The sequence below is a fragment of the Acanthochromis polyacanthus genome, chromosome 12, assembly GCF_021347895.1.
Source record: "Acanthochromis polyacanthus isolate Apoly-LR-REF ecotype Palm Island chromosome 12, KAUST_Apoly_ChrSc, whole genome shotgun sequence".
NCBI classification, from domain to species: Eukaryota; Metazoa; Chordata; class Actinopteri; family Pomacentridae; genus Acanthochromis; species Acanthochromis polyacanthus.
This window is the reverse complement of record NC_067124.1, coordinates 32,705,253-32,718,279: the sequence shown is the minus strand read 5'-3', so window position 1 is coordinate 32,718,279 and position 13,027 is coordinate 32,705,253. Positions and strand designations below refer to the sequence as shown.

Genomic DNA, 13,027 nt, shown 5'->3' with positions numbered 1-13,027 from the left:
CGAAGTTGGATGTTTAGCATTGTTTTACCGCTGTTAATGAGCACAGAAAATGTATGCCATCAATGAGGATGGTAACGACAAATCACCTGTTAGATCCTCACACTTGGCATGCACCCAGTGGTTACAGGTGCCGCACTGCATCATCTGACTGTCATAGTCATTGTCCTCATAACACTTGAAGCAGATTGGACAGTAGTTACCTACAAGAAAGAAGAATTCGGAAAAGATCAGCCTTAATTTAGCTAATGTTGGTAGATACAGGAGGCGACACATCACCAAATGTTCTGTCCAGATAAAACTCTTCCCTCACCCTGTTCGTAGAGTTTGGAACAGTCTGGACAGAGTCCTTTGTCATGGTTCCACTCAGTGTCCCAACTCTTCCCCGGTGTAACACCACAACTTTTACACCGGATGCATGTCATACAAACCTGCACAAAAACAACCACATTAATCCGTAAAATCAACAGGATTATTATGAACTTTGGCATGAATTTGTGTTTTTTAAAGCAGCCTACCCAGGCTTTCCTCTTCTTGTTTTGCTTTGGATAGTTGGGTCCCAAACAGGAAGCATGATAACAGTTCTGGCATCGCTCACACTCTAATAAAGGCTGAGAGAGAGGAGAAAAAACATGCTGATTGAACTGCATTAACAGCGGGAAAGCAAAACAAACAAAACGATCTTTCTGTACCTTTGAGAGCTTGTTTTTCCTGCCGCACACGTGGCAGAACTTGCAGCGTCGGCAGCACCAGTTTTCCTTGTTCTCCTCAGAGGGGCGCTCTGCTGGTTCAAGGCAAAACTGGTGGAAGGGTTCACAGCATACTTGGCAATACAGCATCTGTAACAAGAAAATCACAAAAAAGGAATCCTCAGTATTAAAAATAGTCCTCAAACAACGTCAACATATAAATATGATGAAATTCATCCTTTTTCCACATCTGTATCACATACAGCTTTGGAAATAACTATTAGACTACTGTGACAGCTGTTTTTTGCCTCATTTGTGGGTTTTGCTGGAGCCATTCTGCATTTTTTCTTAATGTTGTAATGGACAGCTGTTTTACTGATTCCAAGCCAGTTGACAATAAGTTTCTCTTACTTTGTATCCATCTTCGTTAAGCATAAACGTGTCTGTCTTCTCACCATCGCACAGTTCTCTTATTTTAGACATTATTGCAAGATAATTTAGTTTGGATTATATGATGACTTGCGCACAAAAAAATGATGACTCAAGAATATACTTCATTGCATCTGTTCAAAGCTGTCCATGTTAAATTATATACCACACAATTGTAAAAACCTTTTTAGCTAACAGTTTGCAAAGACGAGATGGTTAGAATGGCAAAGCAACACATCAAGTACTTCAAGTAAAATGGAGCAGAAAAAGGAGCAGCTACCTCATGTTGCCCTTTACTGGCACAAAGGAAGCAGACGTAGGGTGGCATCAGCGGCGCAGAGGTCAGTATACTTAAGCCGCCCATATTCCAGACATTCTCCAAAGTACAGTCCTCCTGAAAAAGAGACGCAATGACTGATTAGAAAAGACTGCTCACAGTTCTCACCAACATAATACTGTATCTGCTAACCAATATCCGTGGAGAATAATAAAGAAACAAGAATGCACGACCAGTCAAAAATTTGGACACACCTTGTCATTCATTGGTTGATATTTAATTATTTTATACACTGTAAATTAATACTGAAGACATCAAAACTATTAAAGAATACATATGGAATTACATTGTAACAAAAAAGGGTTAATCTTCAGAATTAATGTACAATGTAGAAAATAATCCAAATGAATACAAAGCATTGAATGAGGTGTGTCCAAACTTTTGACTGTTACTGTGTATACTTCCATGTTGCCGATCAGTGAAAAGACTTTTATAAATCTAAAATTTGTTGTTCAGTTAAAAAGCACCACTTGATTTATTAGTAGAAACCTTTTTAAAACAAAGCACATACTGCAATAGGTTCAAGTAGGAAATGAGAAACAAACACTGACCTCTATTGGGCAAATATAATAATATGTGAAGTAGTAAATTGCATCCTTTGTGGAATAAATAATGCTTGAGGACGACTAATATATTAAATACCTTGTGTTTAACTCCAGTTCGTATATCAGCTCACACATCTGCATTTATTGTTAAAATGTACAACTCCAGCCGAAATTCTGAGGATGTTCTACCTCTTAAACTAATACAAGAAATGTTTATACTGCAACATATGTAATGTAGTGTAAATAAAATAAAAAAAGGCCTACCTTGAAGTCAACCCTGATTTTGTGAGTAGGTTTAGACGACTCAACATCTCGCTGCTCAAATCCGTGGGCCAAGGCAGCCAGGACACTGGGAGGAGTCTGCTCCAAGGGACTCTGAGACGAGAGACCCTAAGAGACAACCATAACGTAAATATGAGCACATTTAAATTTGGATTTGAGTATGCATTCACATGTCAGCACGGACACCGAGTATCAGCATCATCAAGATTTTAAAGGTACCACTACTACTACTGACACATCAATCAGATACTGTCAGCTATTTTTTTGTTCATTTCTCTTTCCCTTGTCACTTTTGCTCAAGGTTCAAAGTGCTTCTTCTCCCACGGCCAGTATAGTTACAGAAAGGTCGAGAAAAAAAAAAAAAGCCAAGACAGAGTTTGCCTGTAACCTCTAAATCACTGAATTCCCTCCTGCTGTCAGCGCTCTAAACTGAAAGTGAACTTCTAAACAACAGTTTAAATGCTGCTCTGCACGTTTCAGACTGCTTTTATGAACACACCTATAACTAAACTACCAGCTGGCTACTCACTACACTTAATCATTAACCCATGCTTGTATAATTTGGCTAGCTTTATGTGTTAGCTCTGGGATGTTAGCATACATTACACACCCGGGGCAGGGAGAGATGAACTACAAGTTAGGGAGTGTGCATTCCTCCAACTGTATGTGATGTACTTTCAGTAGATGTTTCGACGGGGACATTATGTTCCCACTTTCACATGCAAAACACTTGTTGCACTTGTGGCAAGAAATACTGCCAGCATCGACTTCAGCGGACTGGAACTGACTAGAGCTGACTTGTCTCTAATGGATACACAGGTATCCATGACATGACACACACCAAGCTGACAAAAGCCAAGGAAGAACATGAATGGTGGAGCAAGTACATCAGGTAAAAGGTCAGCAGTTGACATTTGCAGAAGCTTTGTCTGCTGGGAACACATTAAAAACAATAACCTCCTCGAATCCAGTCATGTTTCCTGCAGCACAGTACTAAGCAGTGTTCTGGACAGGAGACTTGTTTGCCAGCCTTAGATAGACCACTGACTGACAGCTTTGAAAGAAAAAAAATCAAACAGAAAATTGGCATAAACCCAAGTTGTGTAGGCCAACGCAGGTGTCGGCATCGATTAAACTCACCTTCTCAGGTTTACGTCGACCCGTTGGTACACGATGGGAACTGGACTTTCGATGCCGGATTTCTTCATCTGAAATGTCGCCCAGAAATCCGTCCAGTGACACAAAGTCTTCAGAGGACAGGAAAAAATGATAAATATTATTCAGTACATAGCACGAGGCTTTGTTCCCTCACATAAAAAAAAAACACACATTTTATAATCTGAAACCAATGCAGTTTCTGTGCGTTTTCTTCTTCTGTGACTTTTTTATTCACTGTGGGCTCATTTTTTGCTGCAATATAAAGTCCTGCACCTCTATGAAAACAGCACGGCCATGGCAAGAAGTAGACAAAAACTCAAAAATATCTTTTGTGCATAATATCATTATAATGCCATAAATAATTTTAAAGAAAGGAAAAATGAAGGTTGAATTTCTTTGACTGTTTATCTTACAAAAATGGATAAACCTGGAATCAACATGTTTTTCAAGTGGCCACAGGTGTTTCCAGGACAGGAAAAATAGTGAATCAACATACTACAGATATTAAACTACTTGCACTTTTAATTTGTTTCCTTTTAATTGTGTTCTATCTTTTCTATATAAACACCCCTTCATTTCAGCTTTAGAATGCTTGAATATTTGTAACATTACTTTTCCCACGTAGGTGAGTCAATGATGGTTTCAGGGTTGCACCAGGGAATGAGCATTTTTCTAGATTTCTACAGAATCTGGTCAGCAAATTTTGGTTAATGTATAAATGTAAAATGAAGTGACTGCGATGAAATTTGGATCTTAAGCTAAATTAGGTTTACAGGTATAACAGCAGGCGATGGATTAGAAATTCAAGGACCATCAGAAAGGTGAGAATTTGAAGATTCTTCCCATTTTATTTCCTGGCTGTGATGAAAAAATGAATTGCGGCATTTTTTCAAAAAGACAACATGCTTTTCTGGAGTTTAGGGAGTTAGATAAATGAGTTATAAACCATTTTAAAACAGATACTTATCACCTATAGCATCATTGAAAACATTACACTTGATAATCCGTCTCATAAGGTCTCCAAGTGTTAATTTACCTTGACTGAAACGGGGTCCAACGCCTCTTCTCCTCGCTGGGGACGCAGAGCTTGAGACAGCTTTATCATCTAGATCTGAGTCGTAATCCACCAGGTCAAAATAGACACGGGGTTTCACAACACGTTTTGGCTGCTTCCTTACTGACGGACTGTTACCGTCGCCCTGGAGACCAGATGGCGAGTCCACAGCACCCTCGTTCCCTTCGTCATTACTTGAATGACCCCCGCTGAGAGAGGACCGCCGTCGCTTAGAAGAACCTTAAAAAAAAAATAAAAAAAATCAAGCAGAGGAAGCATTGTTGCTGACGCGCTGAGCGTTATGTAAGAGGTGTTACAGTGACCGGAAGCTTACATGCTGAAGTGAAAAATTACCTTTGGGTGCCGTTCTTCCGCTTAACCTGCGAGCTTTCCTCTCCTCAATTTGATCACATCTCTTATACCTTGTGGTAAAGAAAGAAACGTAGAATTCTTATTTCTGAGCAACGTGTTGCGCTCCACTGCAGGTAATAATTAAGTGAACTTACACACAACACTGCCGCTTCGTATTGGGACCACCGAACTTGGGTTTGTCGAGGCAGTTCATGCACTTGCCACAGTCGTCCTCGTGGTTGCATCCTTTGCATACTCCACACCGCCTCGAACGGTAGCCAAATGGCCCAAGTCCTTTCCGCTTCACAAAATTTGACGGCTTCTTGACCTTTGTGACTTTCAGATCCGAGAGGCCAGGACTGTCGGATTCTGACGGAGATCCCACATCTGCAACAACAAAATTACAGTAAGACTGAAAAGCCAATATCTTTTACGATTTAGAGACACATCAAAATAGAAACAATGGGGATGTACTGAGTAATGTATTATACAGATTTCATCCAATTTCATGCACTTCTCTGTTACAACAAATGATCAAACCAGTCTGATTTCAATCAATATGAAACACTTCTGTTGACAAAAATCGAGCTGCTTCACAAACTACTTCTCTGTCAGGTCTGAGGAGCCGAAACCAGTTTTGTTTCTCTTCCTGCTGCTTGTGCTGCTACCACAAAATTACAATCAACTCACATGATATTCCAAGAAAGCGAATTCATTGTTACTTCCTCAATCATGTCAAATCTACCTTTTGTGACCGCTGTCGGGGAAATCCCAGATCTTTCATGCAGTGGCAAGGCGCTGAGTCTGGGAATGTCATCTGGTACCAGAGCTCGAGGCTGCCCGAGTACCACTGATGCAGCACGACACACGTGTTTGATGCGCGGACCTCCTGCTCTGCGAAACTCCTGGCACAGCGGAGAGATGAGCTGTGGCTGTGGGGGAAAAATATACATAAAAGTGATGAAATTCGCACGAAAGACAACAGGTTTTCTTGTGGTAAAACCTGAGACAGAAACCAGATTTTTAGCTGGATTGATGCTTCGCCCCCTGAGGCTGATTGATTTGTACTCTTACTTGTCCTTGAGGTGGCTCTGTCTTGATGGGAACATTAGACTCAAGCTGCATCCTCTGCTTCCTCCTTTGTCTCTTGGAGGTCCTATCTTGAGACCGGGCTCCGGCAGGGCCAGATAACAGCTGAAAGGTTAACGAACAAAAACAAGGCGTCAATACAAGACACCCCAAAACCTAATGTGCATCTTTCAGAAAACATATTACATATGAGGTTTTTCTTTCTTTGTAACAGGTTCTAACCCTCTGCACTCTGAAAGGTATGCTATCTTTTTTTCAAATAAATACATGAAAATTACACCATTTATCAGAGTCTCAAACTGTATGACAGTCCTCAAACTAGTGTTTTTCCAGTATTGGTAATTCCTGTGGGCAAAATGCTATGGTTCCAGATTGGAGGGTTAACGATGTACAACTAATGACTACATTGACAGAGAACATGCTTGTGTTGATCGTGACCTTACCCCAGATGACTTAAGCTGTTTCTGCTGGTCAATTTTAATGAGCTGGACCTTGGCTTTCCTGAGGAGATTGAACATTCTTTTATTTGCACCAGTGAGGCGCGCTCTTTGCGAGGCTCCTTTCTCCACAGATGGAGGATGATCGCCTTCACCTGTGCTTGAGTTCTTTTTTGACTGCGACTCTCCTGTGGATATAAAGATTAGTAGTCTGTTGCATGCTCTTGTTTTCATGTTAGGTTAAGTATAAAATGTTTACCATGAATTTATCTGATGCTTTTAATCGTTGTTTTTACCTGAGTGAAGCTGGGCAGTGTCTTTTCCTGCTGAAACCTCCTGCTCACCTGGCTGTAATACAAGCGACTTCGAGTTCGTAGTCCGAACACACACAGCAACTTTTCTCACCACTCCAGGACTATCGAGGTCTTCTATCTTGAGCTTGGACTTCTCTTTCTCTGCGCCTGTACTCCGTTGCCTAAGGCTGATGCTCATGGCCTCATCATCCAGTCCTTCTGCTAAATCAACAGGTGGCTGAGGAGGTTTACTCGCGCTATCCAGTTCTGTTAGGTTTTTGCTTTTGGGAAGTCCCATGTGAGGTTTCTTTAGCCTATGATACATCTTGAGGTGAGCCGTTTGCTTGCAAAACTTGGGAGAACCTTTCTTCTTTTGAACATCCAGGAGGTCAGTAGATAGTTCCAGGGGCTTATCAACAGGAGTGGATAAAAACAGATCCTCACATTTGTTCTCTGGAGATTTGTCCAGTGTATACGCCTCCTCGCTAGACACCTCTGGCACATGCCATTTGAAACTAGAGTTCTTTAGAAGAGACTTCTTCTTTTCATTTTTGCCACTTTTTCTCTCAGAAAACAAGCTGTCGGCTATGTCAATGCCGTCTTCTAGGTCCTGAGCTGAAAACAGATCGACATCCAGTTGAGCTTCACTCAATATATCCTCCTCATCAATTGGCAGGATGGGAGATATTGCTCTGTCTGTGCCATCATCTCGCCTCTTTCCTGGGCGTATTTGCAAGCCCAGGTGTAAACCCTTCTTTGGAGAGTTTCTTCGAGGCAGTACAGACATTCCAGCATCATCCATGAACCTTTGCGGGGTCTTGATTACTCGTGAGGATCTGGCACTCACAACAGGCATAATGAAGTGCTTGATGTTTTTGACGAACTTTGACTTCCCAGGCTGAGAATCTACAACATCTGTCTGCCCGCCATCAACTAACGTGTCCGTTTCTTCCTGCTTCAGACTGTTTTTGTCAAGTTCTATTTCCATCAGCTTAGAAATGATTTTAGTTTCTGTGTTTGGCCGTTTACTTCCAATGAACTGAAGACCTGACTGTCTCTTTTTGTACTTTTTATGTACTCCAATAAGTTTTGAGCTTGGTGTTAGTGCAGTAGCTGCCGGTGGAGCGGAAATGTCACCATCTTCCTCAACAATTTTCTCACTTTCAGTGAGTTTAAGTGGAGCAAACTTCCCATCTCTGCTTCTGTGTCTGTGTTTCTGACGCTGCCCAATTAAATTTTTACGCTTCTTTTTAATTTTTTTGAGAGATTTCCTTGACCTTTGGAGATCACTTGGTTGACTTTCCGACACCAAAGACTGTTGACCGTCTATCAACTGAATGTCCGTTTCCTCTTTTACTGGAGGCTGTATCTGCTCTTCTTCTACTTCCACTGACACAGTGTCCTGTTTGGTCTCTGGCTGAGTGCAATCTTGTGTTTCTGGCTGACTTACCTCTTCTACTAAAGGCTGAGCATCTTCCTGTAAAACAGGCTCTGTGTTGGGAGCATCAACTGTGACAAGCTCTGTGTTGACAGCAGTTTCAGGAGAAACAACAGCTTTCTTCCTTTGAACAGACTTCTTTTTCCCTAGTTTATTATTTCTACATCTTTTAGGTTTGGAAGGCACAGGCAATGGTTTGGCCTCTTCAATCTGTGGTTCTACCTCATTTTCCACCTTCTGTGGAGGAACTTCCTCTGGCACCTGTGACGGTTCGTCAGCAATCTTTGAGATATCCTTGTCAAGAACTTCAGTGGTGTTTTCACTGGTCACCTGTGGCGGCTCCTCAGCCAAAACATGACAAGAGTTTTCAGGAAGAACTTGTGAGCTGGAATCTTCAGTTGAAACCTGAGAAGAATCTTCAACATGCACCTGTGGAGTATCTTCATCCTTTGGACTCGTTCTAAGCCTCCGTTTCGGCGTGGTCACTGGCTTCTGACTGACAGGCTTTGCTTGTGGTGAATCAAGGCTTGACATCCGTCTCCTTAGTCTCCTTGTAGGTGTGGCCTCAACATCCTGACATGGTGCTTTATCCTCATTTAATTCGCTCGGATCTTTCAAAGCATCCTCTTTCTTTTCAGACACAGGGCTAACCTGCTGAATTAAAAAGGATGGCTTTGAGCTTTTATGTTTACCAGGAGAGGAGACCTTTTTAATCTGAAGAGGGGGGACAACTTTCCCGCAATCCGTTTTAATCATGTCTTGTTCAGGTGATTCAGCGACTTGCTCCACTTCAACTTCCACCTGTAAAGTTGACTTTTCCTCAACTGGCACATCAGCTTTGTTTTGAGCATCCTTCTCACTGCTGTCCGTGCTTTCCCTCTGTTGCAGCGGTGTGTTCTCCTGTTTTGATTTTTTATCCACTCCTTTTAAATTTGTGGTGACGCTGGTGTCACAAAGAGCAGACTGATCCACCTCACTCACAGTCTTTGCTGTTACTTTGAGAGTGGCTTCAGCACCCGGTGTCAGAATTCCTCCCTTCACTAATGTTAAACTCCAGACAAATTTTCTTCGCTTTTTCTTTCGAGATGAATTCTTTCCACTGGCCTGCGGATCATATTTGGGATTTTTGATCCTTATCAGCTTTAAGCTTGGGACCCTCATTTCTTCGTTTTTCAAAGGCAAACTGTCACCGGGTTGTACAGCTGGATTATCCGTCTCTGTGGAAGACAGACCATGGTTTTCTGGCACTGTAATATCTTTATTCAGCCTCCTGCTTTGCCTTCGTCTCTCCCTTCCCACCACCGGTTTGGCCTCCACTGTTGGTGAAACTTCTGACTTGGACTCTTCCGGAGCGGCGTCAGTTTTAGTTTCTGGTTCAGCTGCAGTGTCTGAAACTTTTTTACAGAGTGGGTTAGTGACTCTGTTGCTCCTGCGAGTCACTAGTTGATTAATTTCCGAACCCTGCCCGGCCACAGTGTCTTTATTCTTTATCTTTAATTTCTTTGAATTCAGTTTTGGCTCTACAGTCCCTCTCTTTTTTACAGTGTCAAGTTGATCAGTCGATTCCTTCTCATCTGACTTTTGGTCATCAACCACAACTTTGGCGCTTGTCTGGCATACGGGCTCTGCTGTCTTTAAGGCAGACCTCCCACGCCTTCTTGTAGGTACAGTCCCCCTCCTTTATCTTCTGTGCCTTGTTTGTCCTCATGTGGTTCAGCTTTTAATTTGACGTGCGCACTTAAAATTTGGTCACCCTGAATGTCCTTGGCTGTAGGCTGATCCTGAACTTCTTTTATCTTCAACTTCTTCACAGGTTTTTTCTGAGGCTCCTTTACGGTCTTCACTTTCTTTTTGGCCACCAACTTTATAGTAATCCTTGGTGCTGCTGATGAAGCTTTGCTTTTCGTGGACTGACGATCCATAGTGTTTTTTCCTTTCGAACTTCTCCTGCAATCCTTTCCTGGCTTTGCCTCAAGAGATATGCCGTGTATTCCCTCTAAGGACTTCACATCTTTCACAGGATCAGATGGGATAGCTGCCTCCATTGCTGCGGTTTTAAGCGGTAGCTTCTCGCTGTGTCGTTTAGATTTTGTGTGGACAGCATCACCTACAAGACAAAAAAATACAGTAAAAACTACGAAACCGACAGCTTGTCTACAAATGTACACATGGTAAAGAAAAATAATGGTCTTTTATCTTGTGTATCCTGCTTAATTCAAAATTTAATCTGTGTCTTGTTCATAAATTACACCAAATGTGTCATGCGATACAGTTATAGCTTCTTAATTTACCTTTGGAAGAATTCTGTTGAGACAATACAGATCCTTTTTTTCTGTCAGCTTCAAATCCTCTGAAGTCGTCACTCTTGAAAAATAAAATCCAGAAGATTAACACTTGAAAGCACTTAGAACCACACTGCTGGAAACTGCTAACCACTAACAAAAACAGTAACTAAAATGTTACTACATAAATCATGTAATGGACAGATGGAGGAAAACTGAAATTTGATAGTCACACTGAAGAATGGATTATGTGAAGCATAATGCTGATTCTATCAATATACCTAACGAAACAGCATACGTTATCTTAGCACATTGGATTAAAGGTTTTGTAGAATAATAATACTAGTAACAAAACTGCAAAAAAAAAGGGTTATTGGCAAGAAATTTCAAATAAATAAGCAACAGACATTGTATGATTGTTAAAGCATTTCCACATTCAAACCAACTACGTTCATTCATCATCTCTGGACCATAAAAATAAGATATGAATAGGGTCTTCATTAGTAACACTCAAAATAAAGATTTAGCTGTTCAGGGTAACTCGTCATAAAGTTGTATTGATGCAGTTACTTGTGATCTTCATGTAAGATCAAAACTCTACAACTTTTGTGTGAATCTCTCTGGAGCAGTTAGGAAGAACACCTACACTAACGTTTCAGGGAGGGAAAATACAGGGGAAATCTGGGGCTGTAATTACGAGTCCTTTTAAGTACTGCATGTCGTCTTCATACTTGCAGCTGGGAACTGAAAGCCTACAAACAGCTCCAGTCTCATGGATCAGTATTAGGCGTTAACAACAACGTGTGAATTGGAGAAATTACACTTTGAACACAGGTGCCGCTGGCTTTGGCACACTTCTGCATCACCATTTAAACCTGCCGTGTTCAGTAACAGTAGCTAGCAGTTAGCCATCCCATTCTCTCTAAACACTGAAATTCAATTTCTGACTAGAAAGAGGCCACATAGTCAAACATAAAAATTCGTTCTCTGAGTATCTATGTAGCAGGTAGCTAAGGCAGACAAATGTATGACATATAAATTCTGTCTAATGTTAGCTAAGCGGACAACTCTGCACACATCTGGACAGCGTATGAAAACAGTTAGCATTTAGCCTCTGTGCAGAGTACGGAGGCGCTAGCCTTCCCGTTCTTTGTGTTCGCTATTAGCCAGCTAGCTGCTACACAGCTCGATAACGAGCGGGCCATAGATAAAACAATTACGCTGCCTGTTTACAAACTAGCGTTCTTGCTGACCAGCTTAAATAATATATATTCTGGTTTCTTTTGTTTTCAACAACTAATATATGTACCTCCATGAGAGTAACTGAGACAGCAGTGCTAATGTAACACAACAGCTTTGCTGCTTGGTTGCAGTGATATTTTCTGTTACGACTGTTCATTAAATGTAATGGAAAGCTGCACTGTGCTAACATTAGTTAGCATGTAATGTTAGCTTAGCGAGTTTAAAGCTAAAGTTAGCCTAGCAAAAGGATGTTGACATTTCTCCATGGCACTAACCAGTCACACTGCTGTGTACAGCACGCATTCTTGCACACTAACGATCACACAAAATGGAGAAGATGAAATAAAGATACTAACTCCTGGGTCGGTTTGGGACCTCACCTCTTCACTCCCACTAGAGCTGTATCCAGCCTGGCCAAGGATCTTGTGGCTTGCCTCTATCCCAAGTAAGCGTAAGTGAGACTGGTCTTCGTTTAACGATAGAACCAGGTTTGCGGGCCTTGGCCCTCCGTTAGTCACATCATCAGCTTCTAAGCCTGATCGTCCGAGTTGCCATCGCTTCTCAGAGCGCAAACGACTGCGTGATGACCAAGGCCGACCGGGAAAACGACCTCTGGCAGTAGCGGTTCCACCTTGGCCTCCTACGGCAGCCGCGGTTGCTGATCCGCATCCCGCTGCCGCCATCATTGCTTCAACAACAACACACACCGACGGCTAGCAGCTCGAGGAGAGACAAGAGGGAAGGCGCGAGATGGGAGGGGGGAGCCGCAGTGCAGCATGGGAAAGGAAGTTTTTCGGTGAGTGTTCTCTGGGAGAGGGAAGTGGGTCGACCGCTCATGGTGGTTGTATGTCAAAACTTCATTCAGAAATTGAACAGGTCACATGTCAGGCCACTTTAATGTGAGTCAAACTTTACTGTTGCATTAATATTCATCCCACTGACACTGAAAACTAAACTTAATCCATTGTTCATTTTGTTAACTTTAACATTTAGATTGGTCAGATTAGTTTTTATTACATTTCATTTTGTGGGGTTTAACCATAATATTAAAATTACTTAGGTAAATTCACATTAACAAATAATACTCCAGGGTATACACCTTGATATTTAACTTAGTCTGATAAATTTGCATCATTTATAGTATTATTGGTAATATTTTTTATGTTTAATTTAGTTAGACAATTGCATCATAAATCAAAATAAAGGGTTTTAACCATGACTTTTAAATTATTCTGATGAATTTGTATTTTATGAAATGTTGCAGTGTTTAAACTATAATATTTAAAATATTCAAGTATGTTCACATAATAAATAATACTGTAGACTCTTAACCTAGGTCAGATAAGGTTTCATTTCTAGTGATATTATACAGGGTTAACCTTACTGTTTAAATTAGTCAGGGAA

General features: G+C 41.3%; 1 protein-coding gene and 1 long non-coding RNA gene across 2 annotated transcripts in view; both read right to left on the bottom strand.

The window, feature by feature from the left end:
• kmt2bb (lysine (K)-specific methyltransferase 2Bb) overlaps positions 1–9,773 on the bottom strand; it is a gene marked incomplete at its 5' end in the record, with an annotated part of 28,224 nt that extends 18,451 nt beyond the window's left edge. Inside the window, 14 exons of the mRNA XM_022202224.2 lie at positions 87–200; positions 311–428; positions 516–608; positions 690–836; positions 1,396–1,509; positions 2,262–2,387; positions 3,420–3,526; positions 4,474–4,731; positions 4,846–4,913; positions 4,998–5,229; positions 5,588–5,774; positions 5,917–6,036; positions 6,375–6,556; positions 6,665–9,773. Of these exons, the coding sequence (XP_022057916.2) occupies positions 87–200; positions 311–428; positions 516–608; positions 690–836; positions 1,396–1,509; positions 2,262–2,387; positions 3,420–3,526; positions 4,474–4,731; positions 4,846–4,913; positions 4,998–5,229; positions 5,588–5,774; positions 5,917–6,036; positions 6,375–6,556; positions 6,665–9,773 (4,975 nt within the window). The remainder of the gene's footprint in view (positions 1–86; positions 201–310; positions 429–515; positions 609–689; positions 837–1,395; positions 1,510–2,261; positions 2,388–3,419; positions 3,527–4,473; positions 4,732–4,845; positions 4,914–4,997; positions 5,230–5,587; positions 5,775–5,916; positions 6,037–6,374; positions 6,557–6,664) is intronic.
• A 356-nt stretch (positions 9,774–10,129) lies between these two features.
• LOC127536605 (uncharacterized) lies at positions 10,130–12,129 on the bottom strand. The gene is made up of 3 exons (XR_007945697.1): positions 12,004–12,129; positions 10,391–10,463; positions 10,130–10,206 (listed from the first exon to the last, which is right to left on the bottom strand). It is a non-coding gene; the product is annotated as an uncharacterized LOC127536605 (long non-coding RNA).
• Between the last annotated feature and the right edge of the window lie 898 nt (positions 12,130–13,027).